This window comes from Puntigrus tetrazona, chromosome 17 (assembly GCF_018831695.1).
Source record: "Puntigrus tetrazona isolate hp1 chromosome 17, ASM1883169v1, whole genome shotgun sequence".
NCBI classification, from domain to species: domain Eukaryota; kingdom Metazoa; phylum Chordata; class Actinopteri; order Cypriniformes; family Cyprinidae; genus Puntigrus; species Puntigrus tetrazona.
The window spans coordinates 4865882-4885961 of NC_056715.1; the positions used below are offsets into that span (position 1 = coordinate 4865882).

Genomic DNA, 20080 nt, shown 5'->3' on the forward strand with positions numbered 1-20080 from the left:
AGCAAATTTTTTTAAACATGCCTTAGAAAATAGTACTGGTGTGCATCTTAAGACAAAACAAAGGCACTGACATGTTTTAAGATCTGTCAGTGTTCAAGTTTCTTTCAGTTGAAACAGCTCAGATTTACATTTACGGGGAATGTGTTTAGTTACGAGTTGCATTTAATCATTAAACAAATGATTTCATTTGTTTCCATTTTTGTTGATATCAGATATTTTACAGATATTTTTTAGTGGCGATGCTCTAATTAACATGCTAAGCATTAGCTATGATATATATTTTGCACGGTGAAACTCATTCAGGAGTTGCGTTTTTAAATACACCTCGTTTAAACACGTCTTTACAGCTATACACATTCAGAAAAAGGTCTTTGGCTGTTGCACTGTGTATCACATTCTACCAGCAATATACCGGTAGAAATTTGTCAGTGGGTAGAGATTTTGGACTATCGTTTCTATTGCGGCTAAACGGTCGCGTGGTGTTGCTGTGCTACATGGTCACGAAAACGTAAGTATTTTAAATACTGCGGTATAAAAACAAGTAATGTTATAGGAACACTGCACTTATTTTAGAGGCTCATTGAGTTTTACTATTCTGGAATCCATTCAGCCGACCTCCTGGTCACTTTTAGCCTATCTTAGCATAGATCATTGAGTCGGATTAGACCGGTAGCATCGCGTTCAAAAATTGACCATATTTTTGCTGTTTAAAACTTGACTCATCTCTAGTTTTAAATACGAAAAATATTGAAACTCTGGTTATCTTTGAACGCGATGCTACTGGTCTAATTGGATTCAATGATCTATGCTAAGCTAGGCTAAAAGTGCGACCGCCAGACCCGGAGATCGGCTGAAAAGCGGCACAACTCAACTTGTTAACTCTGGGGGAGTTGGAGAACGAGCAAAAAAAAGTGTAGCGTTCCTTTAAGCCGTTGAAATGCAATCGGCAGCGAAAGACTCATTTCACTGTTTAAACACAATGTCTGAGAGACTGTTCTTGAGTGCTGTCAGAGAGGCACACATGTGAAGACGGTGCTCACAGAGCGCAGGAATATTGAGTTTTGCCGTTTTCGCCTTGAATGGTTAAATACACACGCTTGTATGTCAAAACGCCCATCTTTGCAAATATCCTCATTAAGACAGTAATTTGGGTTTTAAGTGAAAGCAAGCAGCTGAGAAAGAAAACATGTGTAACAGTATATTGAATACGTGCCGCTCTTAAAGTGACAGCTGTCTTCTATTCCTGCTTTCTGTCATTCATGTTATCAAACAACAAAAGAGAGAAAATCCCTAACTGATTTTGGCTTTTGGTACTTTACTAAGAAGCAATATATATTTAATTTACACAGTGAAGAATATGCAGTTTTTATACATTTTAATTACTTGTATGTATGTAACATATGTTATTTATTTGTTCCACTATAGTTTTTTTTGTCCTATTGCTTGCAATTAGTGTATTATTCTTATTTAATCACTGACTTGTCTTCAGTGAGCTTGAGTTTTTTTTTTTTTTTTCTTGGCTAGTCTTCGTTTTAAGCGATTTTGAAACTGGGGACGAGAATTAAGAAATGGTATCAACCATTTTGATATCAAAAATCAAAAATCTAAATATTGTGATATATACTGTTATTATTGCCTAACCATATTATGGCAATGTTTTGTAGCGTCTCAGACATTTTTTTTACTTTTTAAATAATTTTACGTTTTTAAAATCATGCCTGTTTTTGAATGCAAAAACACATTTTATGTAGACGCCCAAAAAAACACGTTTAAGATTTCCTTAAGATTAATCAACAAAGTAGTCGATTTTGAATCACCACACTGTTTTCCATTTATCAGCAAGACTTACCAACTAGCCAATATTATTTTTTTTACTTTCTAGTCTGTGATTGTTTGGCAGAGCAGACTTGCCAAAGTCGCGGGGACGCATTTGATGGCAGGCGACTGTTAACTTTAGACCCTGGTGACAACTGTACAAGTTTAAACGCAATTTCAGCAACGTTGGACTGCACGTACACAAAGAAATAAGTTAAGAAGTGAGAGAGAATATGCTTCCCAACACACTTTCCCTGGAGAGACTGAGGCAGTGAACATTTAGTATGATACTGACCTCTTATATCCTGCAAAGAAGACTTCCTGAAAGAAGGAAAACTGAGAGGCGAAATTCACTATCCAAGTGTGAGATGGCAGGGTGATATGTCGCATGAGGTTTTTAGTGAACGTGTTTCATCAACAGTTAAATCGCGGCGCCTCCCCAAGCCGTTGCGTGTAGGAGAGCGGTTTGAATGAAAAGACTATTGAGGCGTCAAATGTAGGAGGGAGGAGGAAGGGGGGAATGTTGGGTTAACAGTCTTTATAACCTCCGCATTCACTTTGGTCATCCATGACCTGGCCGTATTCCTCATAATAACAGTTCACGCACAAACTGTTTGGCTTTGTTTTTGTAACCCCACATTTCTCCTTCGGCTTCCCTCCGAGCTCCACGTGGAAGGATTCTCACTCATCGTCCAGCACCTCTGTCTTGATGTCACTGGTGGCTCCGCCCTGCCTCGCCAGTGCCAGGATGCTGTGATTGACCGCGGCCATCTCCACTGCCAAAGCTATGGGGTCTTGGTGTTCGTTTGGACCGGTGTTGTCATCCTATAAGGAAGTAGAGAACCAGAGATTGGTCTGAAGACCTCTGCTTTTGCCCCTGCAAACCTGTTTGAATGACTTTAAAAGTCATTAAAAGACAAAATAGCATAAAATTCAAACAACTCATGGTACTGTACATTGGTACCATTTTGGAATTTTGGCAGATTTTTTTTTTATTTTTTGGATTTATATTGGCCGGTATTGGATATTTAATTGTGCATTTTAGACTGACCACTGCTGTCATTGCTAAGTTCATATACACAGTTTAAAATTATTTATTTTAATTACGAAATATAATTTTATATTTTCATTTCAATATCAACCATACGATCAGTCATAATGTTGTAATAATTATTAGCTATATTGATATTAGCCAGAATTTTAAATGAATCTAAAATAAATATATATATTTCTGTTTTCAATATCCACTATATCAATTTAGTGAGTATCAGCCATAACAACATGAGAATAATTATTATCTAATTGGTATTGGCCAATTGAATAAATAAAAAAAGTTGTATAAATATTATTATACATATTCTCTAAAAAAAATACATTCTAATATAAGATTAGCATCATTGTCATTTTTTAAAACATAGGCCTATCTATCAAAAATATGTATGAGTTGTTAAAACTCTTACCATTCCTAAAACTTGGTCAGCAGCTACTGGCTCACCATAATCATTTCCATCAATCTCATCACTGTTGGAATGACCTCCTGGGCTTTGGACATCAATCCCATGACTCTCCAGGATTGCTGCTTCTTAGAAAAAAACAGACCTTGCCATAACATATCTGAGCCCATTAGGATGTACCCAACATGATGGAACTAAGTTTTCTGAAAGGCATTTTTCTGTAAATTCAATATTTCTGATGAATGCACATTTTGAATGAGACAGCTGCAGCATGGTGATAACAACGCAATGGAAATAATTACATTGTCCATATTCAAAATGCATTGTTGCATGTAATTTGAGCTTTGTCTGTCCCCAGAGGGCTTCAACATTACCTATGTTGGCTCTTCTCTTAATTTCCTTCCGTCTGTTGGCAAACCAGTTGTAAACTTTCAGAGACGTGACCCTCTCAAGATCTGAAAGCTTCTTCCCTTAATCAAATCACAGCAGAGCTCATCAATAACGTCTGGGGCCACGATAACAGGCATTTACACATGCATTCATCTTCTTTATGGAGCTTGTGTTTAAACATCCTACCTGGTTTCTGGATAACTGCATTGCAGGCGTTGGCAATTTCCTCTCGTTTGGCTTCATCAGGATACTGGTTGTCATTGAAATAACTTAAAGAAAATATAAGATAAATATAGCGTAAGGCAGATAATACATTTTATAGCTGTAAATATATGTTTGCTTTATGTCTTTGTTCAATCTAGACTCAATAACACAATAACAACATTTCAGTAGACAATATCATTACCAGTCAAATTTCACCATTCTTGATAATAGTTAAGATACCACAGCAAACTGCATGTACAGTATAACTAGATTCATTTAAAGGAACACGCCACTATTTTTGAAAATAGGCTTTTTCAACTCCCCTAAAGTTGAACAGCTGAAATTTACAGTTTTCATGTGCTAAGACTGACAGAAAATGGAAAGTTGTCATTTTCTAGGCCAATATGGCTAGGAACTATACGCTCATTCCGGCATAATAATCAAGGAACAGCAGCAGGCCAGTGTTGCCAAGTCTGCGGTCAATGGGATGTTTTTCATGTCCAAGGGTTGACGCGACCCCAATAACATTATATTTAGGCCCTGGAATGCAACTTTTATAAACAGCTAAAACAATGTGTATTTTACCCGACTGGAACACGTTTTTTATTTTTTTTTTTTACAGAGAATATCCCCCGAAAAGTGATTTGGCTAGTTTTAAGTAGCAATTGTGAGGGTTTTGCTGTGAAAACCTGGCAACTCTGCATCAGGTGCAATGTTATTACGCAGCGCCTGAAAATGCTGGGGCCTATAATATCATTGCACCTGCTGCACCTAAGGTACGGCAGCAAAGTTCTTTGATTATTATACAGGAATTAGAGTATAGTTTCTAGCCGTATAGCTATACATTAATTTTCCGTCTGTCTTAGTACACAATGTAACTACAGAAGGTTTAAATAGGAAATATATCTTTTTTTGAACGAGATGCTATTGGTCTAATCAGATTCAGTGATCTATGCTAAGCTGTGCTAAAACATACTGAATTAGACAATGGCACACATTCTCACATATCTGTCAATTAAGATTAAATAGTTTAAAAGTAATTACTTGAACAGAAATCAGTAAAACAATTTAAAACACTTTACAATGAGGTTCAAACTTCCTTCGTAAATAACAAAAGGTGTCATGAACCAATAATGAACAATATTGAACAAACATGAATTAACAATAGTGTGTCTATCAATGAAAATAATTTTTCAACAAATTTTGATTATTAAAAGCTGTACAAAAGTTGTTCAATCGTGTCACCTCCTGTGATTCAGCATATATATATATATATATATATATATATAGGATAATATATATAGGATAATATATATATAAGATCCCTGAGTTAATGATATAACTAAAGATAACTACTAATAAACATTTTATTTTTGTTATACTAACATGTATTAACATGTAACTTTTAATCTTATTACTGTGGTAATGAACAAAAATTAACATCAACAATGATAAATTACTTTAGAATTTGTTAACTAATGTTAACAATTGGAATTTTTTTAAAGCGTTGATTCAAAGATCACAGATTCAAAAGGTCGTCCATTATCCCGGAACGACCCACGATGTCCTGTCCTGACCATTCACTCAATTTAACACATCCTCTCACCTCTCCATCACCGCCAGACACTCTTTCCTCCAGGTGAAGCGGCTGCCGCGCCGCAGACGGAAGCTGCCCTGGGTGCTGCTAATAGGAGGAGGGGTCTGACGCCACTCCACAATGTCCTCCAGGGCCATAGGTGTGGGCCGCATCGCTAGTGTCGCACCTGGTACACAAACATGACATGTCCTATCAGACGAAGTGTCATAAGAAAAACTGTATGCTTCTGAAGAGACTGAAGCCTTTTCATTGTGTCCGGAAGCACATGATAATGAGAAAACTGCTGCTCTGGGGTTTTGGTCATGACCTTCTAATCTATTCACTGAATGTCTGATTTCTTCTCTCAGATCAGCTTGAAAGAATCTGAAGGAGGACAAGAGGTTTTATAAAATTTAAGACTTTGGAGAATAGTTTACTCTTTTTTTGTCAGTGCTATTTAATGCTGTATTCATGTTGTATTCATGCATATATTAACAGTATGTATGTAAAAAACGGGAAATTAGAATGTGCACAATCAATAAATTACATTAAAACTTGGATATGTAGGATATGCTCCTGGAACATTTTTATCAGCCAAAGATGAAGTTATTATTAGATCACAGAAACACTAGAAAGTTGTTGGATATTCTACATGTGTATTACCAGGTGTAGTTTTCTCTAGCTGGTACCAGCGGTAGAAGGCTCTTTTCTTCTGCTCACTGAGGTCTGAGCCCTGCTGGAGCAGCCAATGTGAAATCCGGCTCTGACTGATACCTGCAGACAACAAACAGCACATAAGGGCAAAATCTGACTTGCATATGCCTCTCAAAGGCTTGCCATGACAAATCCCACAACTGTAATAAAAGCAGCAACACAGCTGACATTTCTGTATAGCATTATGCTGGAAGCAACAAAATATTTTTGTCACTTTTTTATTATACAAAATAGCAAGGGAAATATCACATCACAGGATAAATCACAATATATTTACTCATTTTTGGAAAACAAAAGCCCGAGCAAACTAACCTGTAACTTGAGCAACTACTGCCTGTGATATTCGCCGGTTCCCCAAGAACGCTTTAATCTCTTCTTTAATTATAGCACTGTCCATTCTACAACAACAGAGAGAGACATCAAGTGAAAAACATCAACACTATTTTTAGTAACATTTCCTTAAAGAACCATTTAGTACAACAAAAATGTCCCTAATGCTGGTCTTTAACTATATTTTGTCATATTAACGACCAGTCAGCATTAATAACACAAATTTAAGATTCACAAATGGATTTGGTGTTAATGACTGACATGAATGATTTGTGGCTCATTCTGTATGATTCATGAAAAAGAATTGTTCATAAGAGTCAACTGATTATGAATTGGACTGCATTGGGATTTTTGTTGTTCTTTTTTGTTATGACGCAGCAACCAAATACACAGTTCAGACATAAAAAAGGTTAAAGATCAAAGTCGCATCCAGTTTTAATAATTGAGGAATTTTCGAGTTCATTTTCGACGTGTTTTGAGTGATTCATGTAAAAGATTTCTTCGTGAGAAACAACGATTAATGAACTGGGGCTACACTGTCTTTGTTGTTGTCTTTACAACAAAGAGTATTTTAAGGTATCATTCAAATACACCGTTTTGAAAACGTTGCACAAGCATCAGAACAAGTGAACCTGTTATTTAAATTTTCTGTTATTTAAGTTTTTGCTATTTTCTGGCTTTATATTTAAACAGACTCAAAATTTAATTTAGTCAATGCATTCTATAGCCCTTTGTGATGTTCAATTTTCAAAGAAATAGAAAGTTGTTATAACTCAGGAACACAATGTCCGAACTGCCCCTAACATCACATTTTTGTAAATCAACTTTTGTTGGCCATGGGCTTGTTTCCCACATGCCCATGGCCATATTCAGTTATACTCATAGCACTACTTGCATCATTTTTCCCTCAGATAGCGTCAGTTGTTCTCAATAACAATGTCAGTTTTAAGAGTGCCAAGAGTTTTAAAAACCGTCGCACTCTTACAACAAAGTGCAGAGTACCGAGCATCTTTTTTGCACTGGGCGGAGTTAAGACTGGTCGACTTTGAGTAAACGCTGCACTCATCAATATCACTTTCTAGTCATCCAACCAATCACAGTGGAGGAGGGGTGGGAATTCCAACTGTACTACAGCTGAACAACAATATTTATTTCTTTACCAGATCGATTTGTTTACCATAATATTTTATATTGCTATAATGTTTGGAGAAACTCTCAAGCGCTCACAGACAGAGTGTTTTCAGCTGACAAAAAAGCATTTTGGTGGACGCACAGCTTTAACATCCATATTGTAACTATCCAATTTCTTGTTATTAAAATAGGAACCATGCAATTTTGAGAGTGTCCCACTTACCTCATAAGCTCCTCAACTTTGTCATCGATGTCCACCTCTTCATCTGGGTGCTCATACGCAAAAGCCCGCGAGGAGGTGTTGCTAACAGCGAAGCGGGGCGGAGAGAGCTTTCCGTTGGGCATGGCGGCGAGGCCATCCCGACCATTTTGGACCATGGGTGCTACTACGGGCACAGGGGTGGGAGCCGTCGGGGGCCGGGAGGTATCATAGCTGTTGCTAGGGGAGGGAGAGAGGCCATTGCCACGGTATCCCGTCTGCGTGGCCGTAGAGGTCGTCGAAGAAGAGGCTGTGAGGTTGTTAGAGGAGGTAGTGCAGGAGTTGGAAGAGGTGGTGGCATTGCTGCCGTTGCCGTGATTGACGCCAGCCGCCCCGTTCCCGCCATGGGCGTGCCGGTGGCCGAATTTTTCCACGTGCTCGCGGTCCAGCCGTTCGAGGGTGTCCAGGGCGTGCAAGATCTCTTGCTTTGTCATGCCGCTCCGACGTAGCCGCTGTAGCAAGTCGATCTGCTCAATGGTAAAACGAGGCTCATCTGTATAATGGGACATTCTGCCAAGAAAAAGAGAGAAAGCTGCTGCATTAGAGGACTGATGTTGGAGGAAATGCTGATAAAACACGACACATGGCTGCATAGTGTATAAAAGTCAAAACAACACAGCTTAGACTAAAAGAAACAATGTTTCTGTCCGAGAAATGCAGTGGAGGAGGTGTAGCAGGGGCCGTATGCGCACGAGCCCTAACTAAAGCATTATTTTTCCAAGAAAATGTCAAAGTCACCGCACCTTTATCGACCAATCATTGCAACAGAAGTGCGGAGACTGTCTGAGGTCAAGGCAAAGACACTGCATGCATTACCACAGAATTTTTAATAGACTTTAAACAGCAGAAAGCTGGGACACGTGAGGAGGGGGAAGGAGGTTAACTTTAGGGAAAACTGCCAAGAAAAATTCCATCCGAGGCGGCCAACCTACTTTCAGTGAAGAAGCTGAGGATGAATCACTCCGTACGGGTGTTTGTCTGAGAATAGTTCTCTCAATGCCAGGCTGTTGCCCACACGCGCGCGCACGCTTCTGCCGAGTTGTTGTCCCGTAAAGTGCTGTATTTCAATTCGAGTTTTAAAAGGAAGCTACAACTTATGACGCTGCAAAAGCAAGACTCGTGCCAGGGCAATATGCATTCCATATGGTGCAGTGTAATGCAATCAAGTAAACGAGAAAACGGTGAGGCTCCTTTTAACAAAATGAAGATTTCAACTTCCCTGCGACATGTTCTTCGAGAATAAATTCTGCTGATGAGCGAGTACGACTGTCTCCTGGTGTCTGCGCTGCATAAAATGCGTAAAAAAAGATTTCTGCTCACCCAAGCACCCTTAAAAAGCTTCAAAAGGTTTAATTATCCAGAGGCATCAGATACAGCAAATCAGCAAAAACAACAATAAATCTGGGAGCGTTAAGGATTTGTTCAGTATTCCATTTTTTGTACCTCCCAAAAAACAATACCTTGCTTGTAACAAGCCTTGAGCGATAGAAGCCGAACAATTCAAGTCAACAAAAATCTCCTTTTGTCCCACAGAGGTGTGCACTACGTACACATCTTCAGTCTTTCTGATATGAGAGTAAAAAAAAAAAGTAAAGGTGTCACTTCAGACATCAAATAGGATTTTAAATATAAAACGCAGTGACACAAGAATTCAGAATCGCTCATATGTAGACGTGTTAAACCACAGGCATGCAGGACCTACTCATTTGATGATGACAAACCGACTCAGTCAGCTGGCCTTAACACAAGAAACTAGCAACACAAATAATTGTTTAATAATGCGAAATGCATCACTACTTTTAACAATAACAATCATCAAGAGAGACTCAATCTTGCTATATCAAGCACTGCATGCACACCAGTAGTCTGGTGATTAATTTTAATACGTTTTAATGCTCTGAGGAGTTTAACGTTTCTCAATGTTTCTTTTATTTGCATATTCATAGTCTTATCTGACATATGCATGGAAGCATAAAAGCTTCTATAGATTATAGTTATGAAACTACAGTACTCAGGCAGAAGCACAAAAACTCATCTGTTTTGCAGCAGCTAAAGATCAAAGTTGATTCTGTCCATATGCCCCTGGCTCTCTTCATCAGCACAGCATCCAAAAAAATCCCAAATCTCTGTTTACTTCTATTCTCTATCATTTTAAACTATTTTTACAGCCCATTTGTTGCATATGTCTGTTAAAGTGATATTTTAAATATCGTTTTACCTCTGTAGACAGCTGGAAATTATTAGACCTTCATGCCCACATATCAATGAAAACGAAAACCATACAGAACACGTTGTCTGAAGTACCTGATGCCCGCTATGCTGCTACAATTAAAGTTATATCTACATCTACAGAAAATAAAATAAAATCATTGTTAAAGCTGTTAATGCCATTCAAAAAGATTTTTTACATTCAAAATGAAAAGATAATAAAACAAATGTGTCATCAAATTATTTTTTTCTTAACATTTAAAGGCAATAGTCTTTATTTTAAAAGGTCATATGCATAACAAGCACGTCACCACCTAAATGATGCAAACAAATATGCAGTAGAACAACACAATTCTAATTTTAATCTTTATAATAAATTAAAATATTATACAAGCTATTTAAGAAAAAACTACAACGATTTAAAGCTCTGTCTGTAATTATAATCCACAAACATAAAGCTTTTTTTGTCACAAGGGCTTATAAGGAATGCTTATAATGCACTATTTCTTAACCCTGCTTCATATAAGCCCAACAAGCAAAAAGCCACTTTACTTTTTGTAAAAACATTAACTGAATTTATTTGTGCTTAAACGCATTCTTATATTTAAACTTTACCCGCTTACATTGTTTTCATTGTGTTCAAGAAACTAAGACTGGAAATGAAAGCTAGAATTCCGAAAAATGCTTAGTTAGAGAAATTGCAAAACTGTCTTAAGGTAAGTGATAGGAACAGGTTGAAAGGACCATGGTAAGACCAAAGAAACATCCATACACACTTTTCCCCCCCATTGTTGAATAGATGCTGGAAAGTGCAAAACACTAAACTATAATCCATATTTTAGCTACATCAGCAGTTTTTGCAGTTTGTCAGCTAGGTCGGTCAGTCACAAAATCCATCCAAATTATTTTATTTATTGTAATGCAATGTGAAGAACTTACAATAAAAAGTATGGTGAGATGCAGATGCCCCTTACATAAACAAAAATTGATTAAATCACTTTCAAAAAAATAATCATTAAAAATAAATTAAGCGATTTAATTTGATCTTATTGTGACAAAAATAACGTGTTTGTACCGGATTAACAGCATATTGCATACACTTCACTAAAAAACTATTCAAATATAGGCTAGTATCTTTAAGAAAACATGCACAACTTTGGATTTAGGCAGTCTTAATAGGGTCACCTTCCCTGCTATTAAACAACCGCTATAGAAAAAAAAATAGACACAATTTGCATTAACTATCAAGCCTATATACCGGACGTCACCTTAACCCAATATAAACACCCTGACCCTACACCCAAATAACACGGCTCTAGGATGCTGTCAGCACCTAGTTGCAACCCAAAACAAAATAATAGACATATATACACAAATAATAACAATCACAACAATAAACGCAAAGAGATGAGCATCAATACAACTATTAGTTCATTTCACCAATGTCAGCATAGTGTCAGTTGTTGCACAGTTGCTGGCATTTCTTTTCTAAACCCCTATCCCAGCGCAGAATGAGAGCAGATGTGAGTTTACATGCGAACCAGCGGTCGAACCGAGCTCAATTTCCCCCGAGCGTCATTTGCACGTGAACGCATGTTTCATGTCCCCAGCCAGATTTAACAAATGACGCCTTTCTTATAATTTGGCATCTCAGACTTACCTGATTGTGCGCGTGCGGGGCCTCCGTGCACCACAGCATTTATTCAACTAAACTGACAGTGTTTCCGTCCCTTTGATCCCCGTCGCCAGACATGAACCAGCAAAACAGGACGATGTCCGACTCTCCCGCTACCTTTCCCTAATTTGATTTCATTTCAAGGCAAAAACTGATTCGCCTTTGTCTGACTGACAGAAGCCATATTGATATTAACAGAAGCGCTGCGGCGGTTTCATGGGAGTTGTAGTTCCTCTCAGCGGGCGGGATAGTCACACTTAATGGGAGTTTGTCGAGCGCCGGACTACAAATCCAGTGGAATATGGTACAGTTTCATCCTCGATCATTTTTCACCAACTGCTGCACGGACAAAAATGTCATTTCTGACTTTTTATTCGCTGAGGACGTGACGACGGAATGTGGAGTTCATTGCTTACATTTCTCTCTCTCTCTCTTTCTCTCTTTTATATGAATTATGAATTTTGTTTATTAGTAATATTATTATTAAGGTAATCACGCAGATGTATGTTTTCAACAAAATAAAATATTTTTTCCTTTACAGTATATATTTACTATTTATTCGACATAATACTTTTAACGAAATACATTTCATCAGATTTCACATAATTGTGTTAGGAAAAAACTGTCAAAAAACACTAAAAGATAAAAAAGATATGTTTGATTGTACTGGATTAAACGAAATTCTTTCAACACCTGCACAGGGGATTCGCGGTTTTATGACATACTTCCGCCCTCTAGTGAACATTAGCCGCTATTACAACAACAGTGTCCACAAAACACCACAGCAAAATACTAATAAGGAGACGCTTTCAAAATGTCACTTATTTTATTATCTTTTATAGTAGCTATACTACCCATTTCAATTTTATAATAGGCTATTAAAAGAAATTGGTTTGAACAATCGTTAGATTTTTTTTTTTTTTAGCATTGTTTCACAATTGTTTAGTTTTAGCTCAACTTACCCCATGCAGTATTAAATGTGGTGGGTGTATATGCCAAATAACCCAAAGCTTCTTGGGTCGATCATACTATTGTAATTGTGCACACAGTGCAGGAAATGTGCATTAGGCGTGCAACAATATAACTGTTTTGGATCAATGACTTTGCATTGATTCGCTCACTAATTTTGACAGAAAAGGATGCACAAAATAAACAAATAAGAAGACTAGAATATGCTCCTTTGCTGCTTGTAAACAGGCTGGAAATCCACTGAGTTGCTTTTGCTGGCTCACACATACTCTTGAGATTCCCCTGAAGTGACAGCAGAATCATATTGACACTAGTGGGTTTGAAAGCTGGTGAAGGCCACAAGACTGCAGGTGACGGACATTAATGGATAGAAAGTCATGACACACACAGACAGGACTCGCCAACCTAAAGAAATGGATATTCACTTACCCGCTGTTCAGTCAAAATAACAACCTGCATTATGAGATATTGATTGTCTTATAGATCCAATATAGTTATCATTGTCGATAAACATGCGGACATGAAGTAAAGTTTGAGTGTCATTTAAAATATTAATGCATAGCAAAATAGTAGCCTACCCTACAACGTACAAAACAATGAGCAAGGTCTCATAAAATAGTATGGCAAATAAAAACGAAAACTCGTGATACGCAAAAATACGCAAACCATATAATCCTAATATTGCCATCGTGTGTCAATATCACGAGTTGTTGTTTGGCGTACTATTTATACGCATTTATTTGGTGAGACAGGGTTACAAAACAACAACAACAAAATAATAGATCATTTTTAGCAAGCACGCACATCTGCAAGATTTCCCAGCAAAACTGGCAAAGCATACTTTATTATAATTCATCATGCATTGCACCTCTACATACAGTCATTCATCTCAAAATAAAGTAAGCAGGTTTCAAAATTCAAGATACAAAGTGCTGGAGAAAATGATTTGATGTCCTGCATCATACCCATTTTGGCTTTGCACATGTTTCATTCAAAACGACTTTGTTCGTTTTGTTCTGTGCACTGTAGCACATTCGTTTCAGTTCATCTGAAATACCTGATAAGCGATTCAAGCAATCAATAGGCTGTTGAGTCATGAATTCTATACAGCTGCTAGAGTCTCTGAAGTGTGTGCAGTAGCTTTAACGTCATGCATCAGATGGCACGTGGGTTGTCTGGCTCTCTTAATTGTGACACTTTATGCCTCATGCTCATATCTACATACCTGCACAGTGAAGAGGACAGTAAGCTACTTGTGAATGAATGTAATTTTCATGACCTTTTCACTGATCGTTCAGCTAAACCTAAAAAGGAATACTCAACTAGAAAGTGTCAGAAGTGACAGAAGAATGAGTCCAAATGTCTGACACCACTATAAAAATCTCAAACCCTATACGTGCATGCATGCAAATTCAGAAGTTCAGTGTCCGTATTTTTTTTTGTTTGTTTTAAGTGTGTCACAAAGGGTGCAATTATTTTACAATTAAATTTTTTTTTTTAGAAAAGCAGTAATAATTGGAAATATTTTTACAATTAAAAATAGCTGTTTTTTATTCAAATATATTTTAAAAATGCGATTTATTCCTGTGATTGTAAAGTTGTTTATTTATTTATTTTTAGAAATAATGTTTACATGTTGTATTCAAGAAACATTTCTAATCGATGATATTTTTGTGAAAACTATCACACATTTTTTTTAAAGATGGATTGGAAATTCAAAAGAGCATTATTTAATTGAAATAAAGTTTATTTTGTAAGTTCAGAATCTTTTTTAACTGTAAAGTTAATGCATCCTTGCTGAATGATTACATTAAATAATTAAATAATTAAATACATATGATTCTTAACAATTTCTAGGTCCAATATACAAATTGGACAATTCTCATGTAACTCTGAAAGTCAAAAGTTCATAAGATGCTCTTTGAAATATTGGATCCAAATTTTGAGTTCGGCTGCAGTTTATGGCCAAAGAAAGACAAGCCGAGTATTTTTCGATGAATATTTATGAAATTCAAAACGAGTTAATTTTTCAGTTTACATTTCATGTGAATTATGTTCGTAATATAAATATAACATGTACATTCACACTAGTGGTCTCAGACATTGGACACCCTACTGCAGATCCCATCCGTTCTTTTTTTGCTATTCAAAGTGCTAAACCTGATTGCAACATCCTCCAATCAAAAAAAAAAAAAAACCCTGCAATCATAAGAAAATTTGAGTCGAAACTCTGTGCAGCAAAGCCTCTCCCAGCACATCTTAGATCTTAGAAACAGACCTGAGCTTGAGTTCTACGTTCTTTTTACCTTCATAGCAGCAATGAATATTTCAACTACAGCATTCAGAACACACAAGAGACTTCATGTGCGAGTCTACACCTGTATTATAAAAGTAATGCTAGCTAAACTATGAGCAGTGCAATCTGGCTTTTCGGAGTGTTGTTTTGTTTCTGAAGGTAATATTTATCTGTCCACACTGGTTTCCGCAAGCCTATTATTCATTATGCCGAGGGCTCCGACCCCACCAGAGAATCCATTGTGCCTATTCGTCGACCCGCACGGCCTGGGATGGCCGTTGGCAGTCTCAGAGAGTTGCTTCTGCATGATCGCCAAGTTGACCTTATTAGCCGCCAGGAAGTCTCTCATGGAGATCATCTCTCCAGACATCCTGCGTCCATCCGTCTCGCTGTCGTTCACTGCATCTGTGTCTATGGAAATGTTGCGAACACGCGTTCGGACATGGGCCGGCATGACTGCGTTTCTACGGGGCCGGAGAGACCTCCCGGGGCAGTGACGGCACGGTATCTCCAGCTTTCTCAGAAGCCAGTTGAGCACCTGCTTGATAACAATAGAGATGACGTTGAACAGCGAGTAAATGCAGCAAACGCCCATTAAAATAAAGAAGAAATTGCCGATTCGGTAGACTATTTGGTTTTCGTAACTGGCCCGCTGGCTGCTGACCATATCCCCAAAACCAATGGTGCTGAATGCCACAAAGCAGAAGTAGAGCGAATCCAGGTATCCCCATCCCTCGATTGAGGAGTACATGGCCGAAGCGCAACAAGAAATGATTATTGCTGCCACGCAAAGGATCAACATCACGCAATACACTGAGGGCTTCCATCCTGCCAGACTGTCTTCACGATTCAGCCTCGCGTCGCTCGAATCGTGTCTGCTGTTGTGAGGTAAAACTCCTTTGCGTCGCCGTTGGACTTCATGGCAGGATTTGAGAACAAAAGCCAGCACTGTTATTATTCTCTCCAAAAAGAGATTGAAAAATAAAATGGTGGCTGCACAGCCAATGAGGCCATAAAAGATCAGGAAGATTTTGCCACCGGCTGTGGCCGGCGTGGTCATTCCAAACCCTGTGGGAAATACGAGAGGAAGAAATGTTAATTTATACCCATATATAAAGGAATAAACAATACTTGCGGTGGGCTGTTTATTGAGCTCGTTCGGCCACAACTGGAGACCAAACTGTTGTTGCTGGTGACAGATGCTGAAACATCTCCCACTTTCTCCTTGTCACACTGATTGAAATGACAAGTGGATAACAAGTGGGCTGCATTGTTCTTCTCAAAGATGTTTTTTTCTCCCTGCACATGAAAGCCACCATTTATGGGGACATCATGAGGACAAGCTCATTCTCAGCCTCAACGTCTGAAGACTTCATCACTGGACATTTCATGAGACGCGTCTCCACACAGAGATGTTCGGAAAACTAACAGTTGTGTGTTTGTTGGTTCCCCTTTGAGAAATTTACTTGGAATTAATTAGGAACACAGGCATAAAGAACTGGGAAATTTTGATTAACAATGCTGATATCGATAAACAGCATCTCTATTAAGTTTAAGTGAAGACTTCTGTGTCGATATTTACCGATTTGGAATGGTGAGATAAAATGATAAAATATATAGAAAAGAGAGGGGGACATGTATCAGACTGACATAACTTGTACAACATGTTTTATACATTTCAGTTCTTGAGGTATTAGGGTTAACATTGTACCAACAAGGTCAAGCCCAATATATAACATGTGCAATGTAACAATGTGCAACACTTTATAGCGTGATCGCATGTTTTATATATTAAATGCATTAATTTTTAATCATAACATTTTTAAAAAGTCTAATTACATATACATCCAGCCCTAAAATGTAACAACACAAGAAAACTGTGACTTCACAATTCCTCTGGTTTACATGCATGCAAGTTTACTGCATAAAAAAATTCAATAAAATAAAAAATAGCTGCACAATGGCTATATGAGTAGGGCTACATGTCAGCAGCTCTATGGATTTGAGTCTAAATCAAATTACATAAATATATGTTTTCTCCAACTATTGCTTTTTTAATATTGTTTGTGAGCCAAACTTCTCTTTATATATTTAATGAGTGTTTCAGGTAAACATGTTAAGATGATAAAATCACTCTGACATGCATTCATGCAACGACATTAAATATTTAAAGCCAAGACTTTAGGCTATATATTTACCGAATAGAAAAGTGTGACTAGCGTTACACACAAACACATTAGTATTGCCATATTATCATACTATTATTTTTATGTTTGTTGCAACACCAACTGTAACACGATTTGGATGTATATTATATTTATATAACTAATGCGTTTAAGAGTCTTTTATTCAAACTATATTTCAAGTGTCATTCTTACCGATGGTGGAAACGACAGTGCCGACAAAGTAAAAGGCTCCAGTAAAATCCCAGCGTGGTCTGAGGGTGTCCACCCGTATTCCTGCCATGTTCGCCTCTTCGTAATGTCTCAAGAACTTCTCCAGATCACTTCTGTTGAGATTGTACTTTTGGCTGAAAAGCTCAAACCTCTGAGCCCACTTTTCCTTCGCCTGCTTCTCCTTGGGATGCTCCAGGGCTGAAAAGACCGCGGCTCCGCACAGGAGGTAGAGGATGATGAGGAGCAGCAACATTATGAACCTCGCATTATCTTCATTCACAGGACCACAGCAGCACGCGCCTCTACATGCCATTATGTGACTACTGCTGGACGGGACTGGTAATAAAGTCTCCACATCTTACATTTAACGGTGGCGGGCATGCAACTGTAAGAAACTTCCTCGTCTTCCATTATTCTTGGGCTGCATGTACAGCAAACGCACTGCATGTGAGCGATGATGAGAGATGCTCACACCATCCTCTGAAAATGGGCTTAGCGGCGGCTCGAATCCTGTTAGATGAGATTGTGGGTGGATCTGCTAGTTCAGCTCATCTCATGTGATGCATCTCACTGGGTCTCTTCGAAAAGCCTTTATACCTTATTTTCACTTCAGTCGCTGGTACGTCCATCAGGTGGCTTCGTGCGCGAGCTATGGAAAAGATCTTACTGTACTGCACACAAGCGCCGAGTTCGTGCGTAATCTAAAACTGTTAAAGTAAGCCTTCAACACCAGCTTCCGCGGACTAAACTAAACATATTGGCGATGTTCCCCTAAGTTCAGCAGACAAACCTCGCAAGAAGCGCACGTTCCCCTGCGATTGCGCGAAACTCTCGGAGCGGACTCATGTGGCAAGCCGTTTTAACAGTTACACCGCATAACTAAAGTTTTTCTTTCTTTGTTGCTGATACTCATTTTAATAGCACTACAGCTAGTAAGAGCTTCAATAGTGACTGGTATCTGTTTCTCAGCTAATAATCAGCTAAGTTTGTCAAAATTCCCTACAAACAAATTCTACTGTATTTAACGTTCTAATAATGTTCTCAAAACGTTTGCGCCAAAATATTATTTATACATTATTTATACATTAACTTTTTTTCCCCGAGAAACACTTTAGATGGACATTTTTTATTTGTTACTTGTTACAGAAGACTCAGAAGACATGACAAAAGTAGGGTACAATTGGGCTAATGTGTATTACTGCAGACAAAAAAATACACACTAAAAAATAAACACTTGCATTGAAAATTTATGGATCCAAGTAGTTTGTTTTGTTTAAAAATCTTTGAAATCTATGAGGTGGTATGGGGTAAAAGGCAGATAATATAAATACAAATACTTTAGCTAATTATATATATATATATATATATATATATATATATATATATATATATATATATATATATATATATATATATATATATATATATATGTAAGTTTATACTTGTTCAAAACATTTAAAAATATTATTAGACATTTATGAATTATCTAAAAACTTTTGTTTAGTACTGTCATTAAAATGTTTATTTAAAATGCATACTTTAAAATATCCCAAATAACTGTAAAAAGTTAAGAAGCACTGAAGGAGATCCCATAATAATTTCACATTTACAATAGAATCAACAAATTATATTTTATTATCTGATATGATTAATTTAATGTTTTTCATGTTTCGTGCTAAACTTGGTGATTATCTATAAGATTAACACCCAATAACATAAAAGTGGCTTTTTTAACCAGGGCATCTTTAGCCCTTTATACCCTAATGTTCCAGTGTTGCTACCCAAGTTTGTCAATATGCAATAAAAACCTGACAGTTTGCATGTTATCGCGTCATGAAATGTAGTTTTTCAGGCAAAAAAACCTGTAGTTGTTTAAAACTCTAATCTTTGGCTTATTAATAAAGTTAACGCCTACTTGAAAATCTGCTACGCTGATTTCGGAGCTCCAGGTGATCACCAGGCGCTCAGTGCTTATGTATCCTTAAACTTGGCTAGTACTTTGAACATTTGGCTCTGAAGTCTCTGGCATAAAGTTTTGGCAAAGCACTAAGTGTAACTTTCTATATTTCTACAGCACTGACTTAGCATGTTTGCTTTAGTCTAAGCTGGCTATTATTGTTTGTTAAAGTTTGAAAAATTTTTTTTTGCTCATTGTCGCGCTTTATCGTCGATCGTTACTTTCTCTCGTACACACCTATCAAGTAAGGGCACTGACAGCAGCGGAAAGCATGTATTCCTATTATTACAAGCGACTTTGACAAATGTAATAAAAGAAACTATAGTAATATAGCAAAGCTGGACTAATCAATATTTGAAACTAAATAAAAGTTGACTGTAACACGCATTAATCAGAACTCGACATAAATGCAGATGCTAGTTTTAGTTAGCCTTAAAGAATAAATGTTAAAACAGCTTTCCATGTGATGCCTATGTCTTTCGAGCCTCATCCAGGCAAAACATTAGACATTGGTAGGCTGATTGCCCATGCAACTTCAGCAGTGGTCAGACAGAATAAAATACTCCTTTGAAATGAAAACTGATGAAAAATGATAGTTTGATACTTAACTTAGTCTGATATTCAGGATGTTGCAGCAGTCGATTAGTCTTTATGATAAAATAAAATAACACCAGCACACTTTTCAATCAAAACGTTCGATAGAACA

At 37.4% G+C, this 20080-nt stretch overlaps 2 protein-coding genes across 6 annotated transcripts; both read right to left on the minus strand.

The window, feature by feature from the left end:
- Positions 1-217: 217 nt before the first annotated feature.
- hmbox1a (homeobox containing 1a) lies at positions 218-11955 on the minus strand. 5 transcript variants are annotated; one of them, XM_043263706.1, is made up of 9 exons: positions 11742-11955; positions 7838-8383; positions 6466-6551; positions 6103-6213; positions 5470-5626; positions 3846-3928; positions 3644-3739; positions 3276-3391; positions 218-2640 (listed from the first exon to the last, which is right to left on the minus strand). In XM_043263706.1, the coding sequence occupies exons 2-9, from the start codon at positions 8380-8382 to the stop codon at positions 2497-2499; spliced, it is 1338 nt and encodes a 445-aa protein (XP_043119641.1). In that variant the 5' UTR covers position 8383; positions 11742-11955; the 3' UTR covers positions 218-2496. The 5 variants fall into 5 exon arrangements, with proteins under 5 accessions (XP_043119641.1, XP_043119639.1, XP_043119638.1 ...); XM_043263704.1 differs by having other exon boundaries at positions 3276-3394; XM_043263703.1 differs by having other exon boundaries at positions 3276-3397.
- A 2419-nt stretch (positions 11956-14374) lies between these two features.
- Positions 14375-18223, minus strand: kcnk13a (potassium channel, subfamily K, member 13a). Its single transcript, XM_043262451.1, has 2 exons — positions 17400-18223; positions 14375-16089 (listed from the first exon to the last, which is right to left on the minus strand). The coding sequence occupies exons 1-2, from the start codon at positions 17728-17730 to the stop codon at positions 15188-15190; spliced, it is 1233 nt and encodes a 410-aa protein (XP_043118386.1). The 5' UTR covers positions 17731-18223; the 3' UTR covers positions 14375-15187.
- Between the last annotated feature and the right edge of the window lie 1857 nt (positions 18224-20080).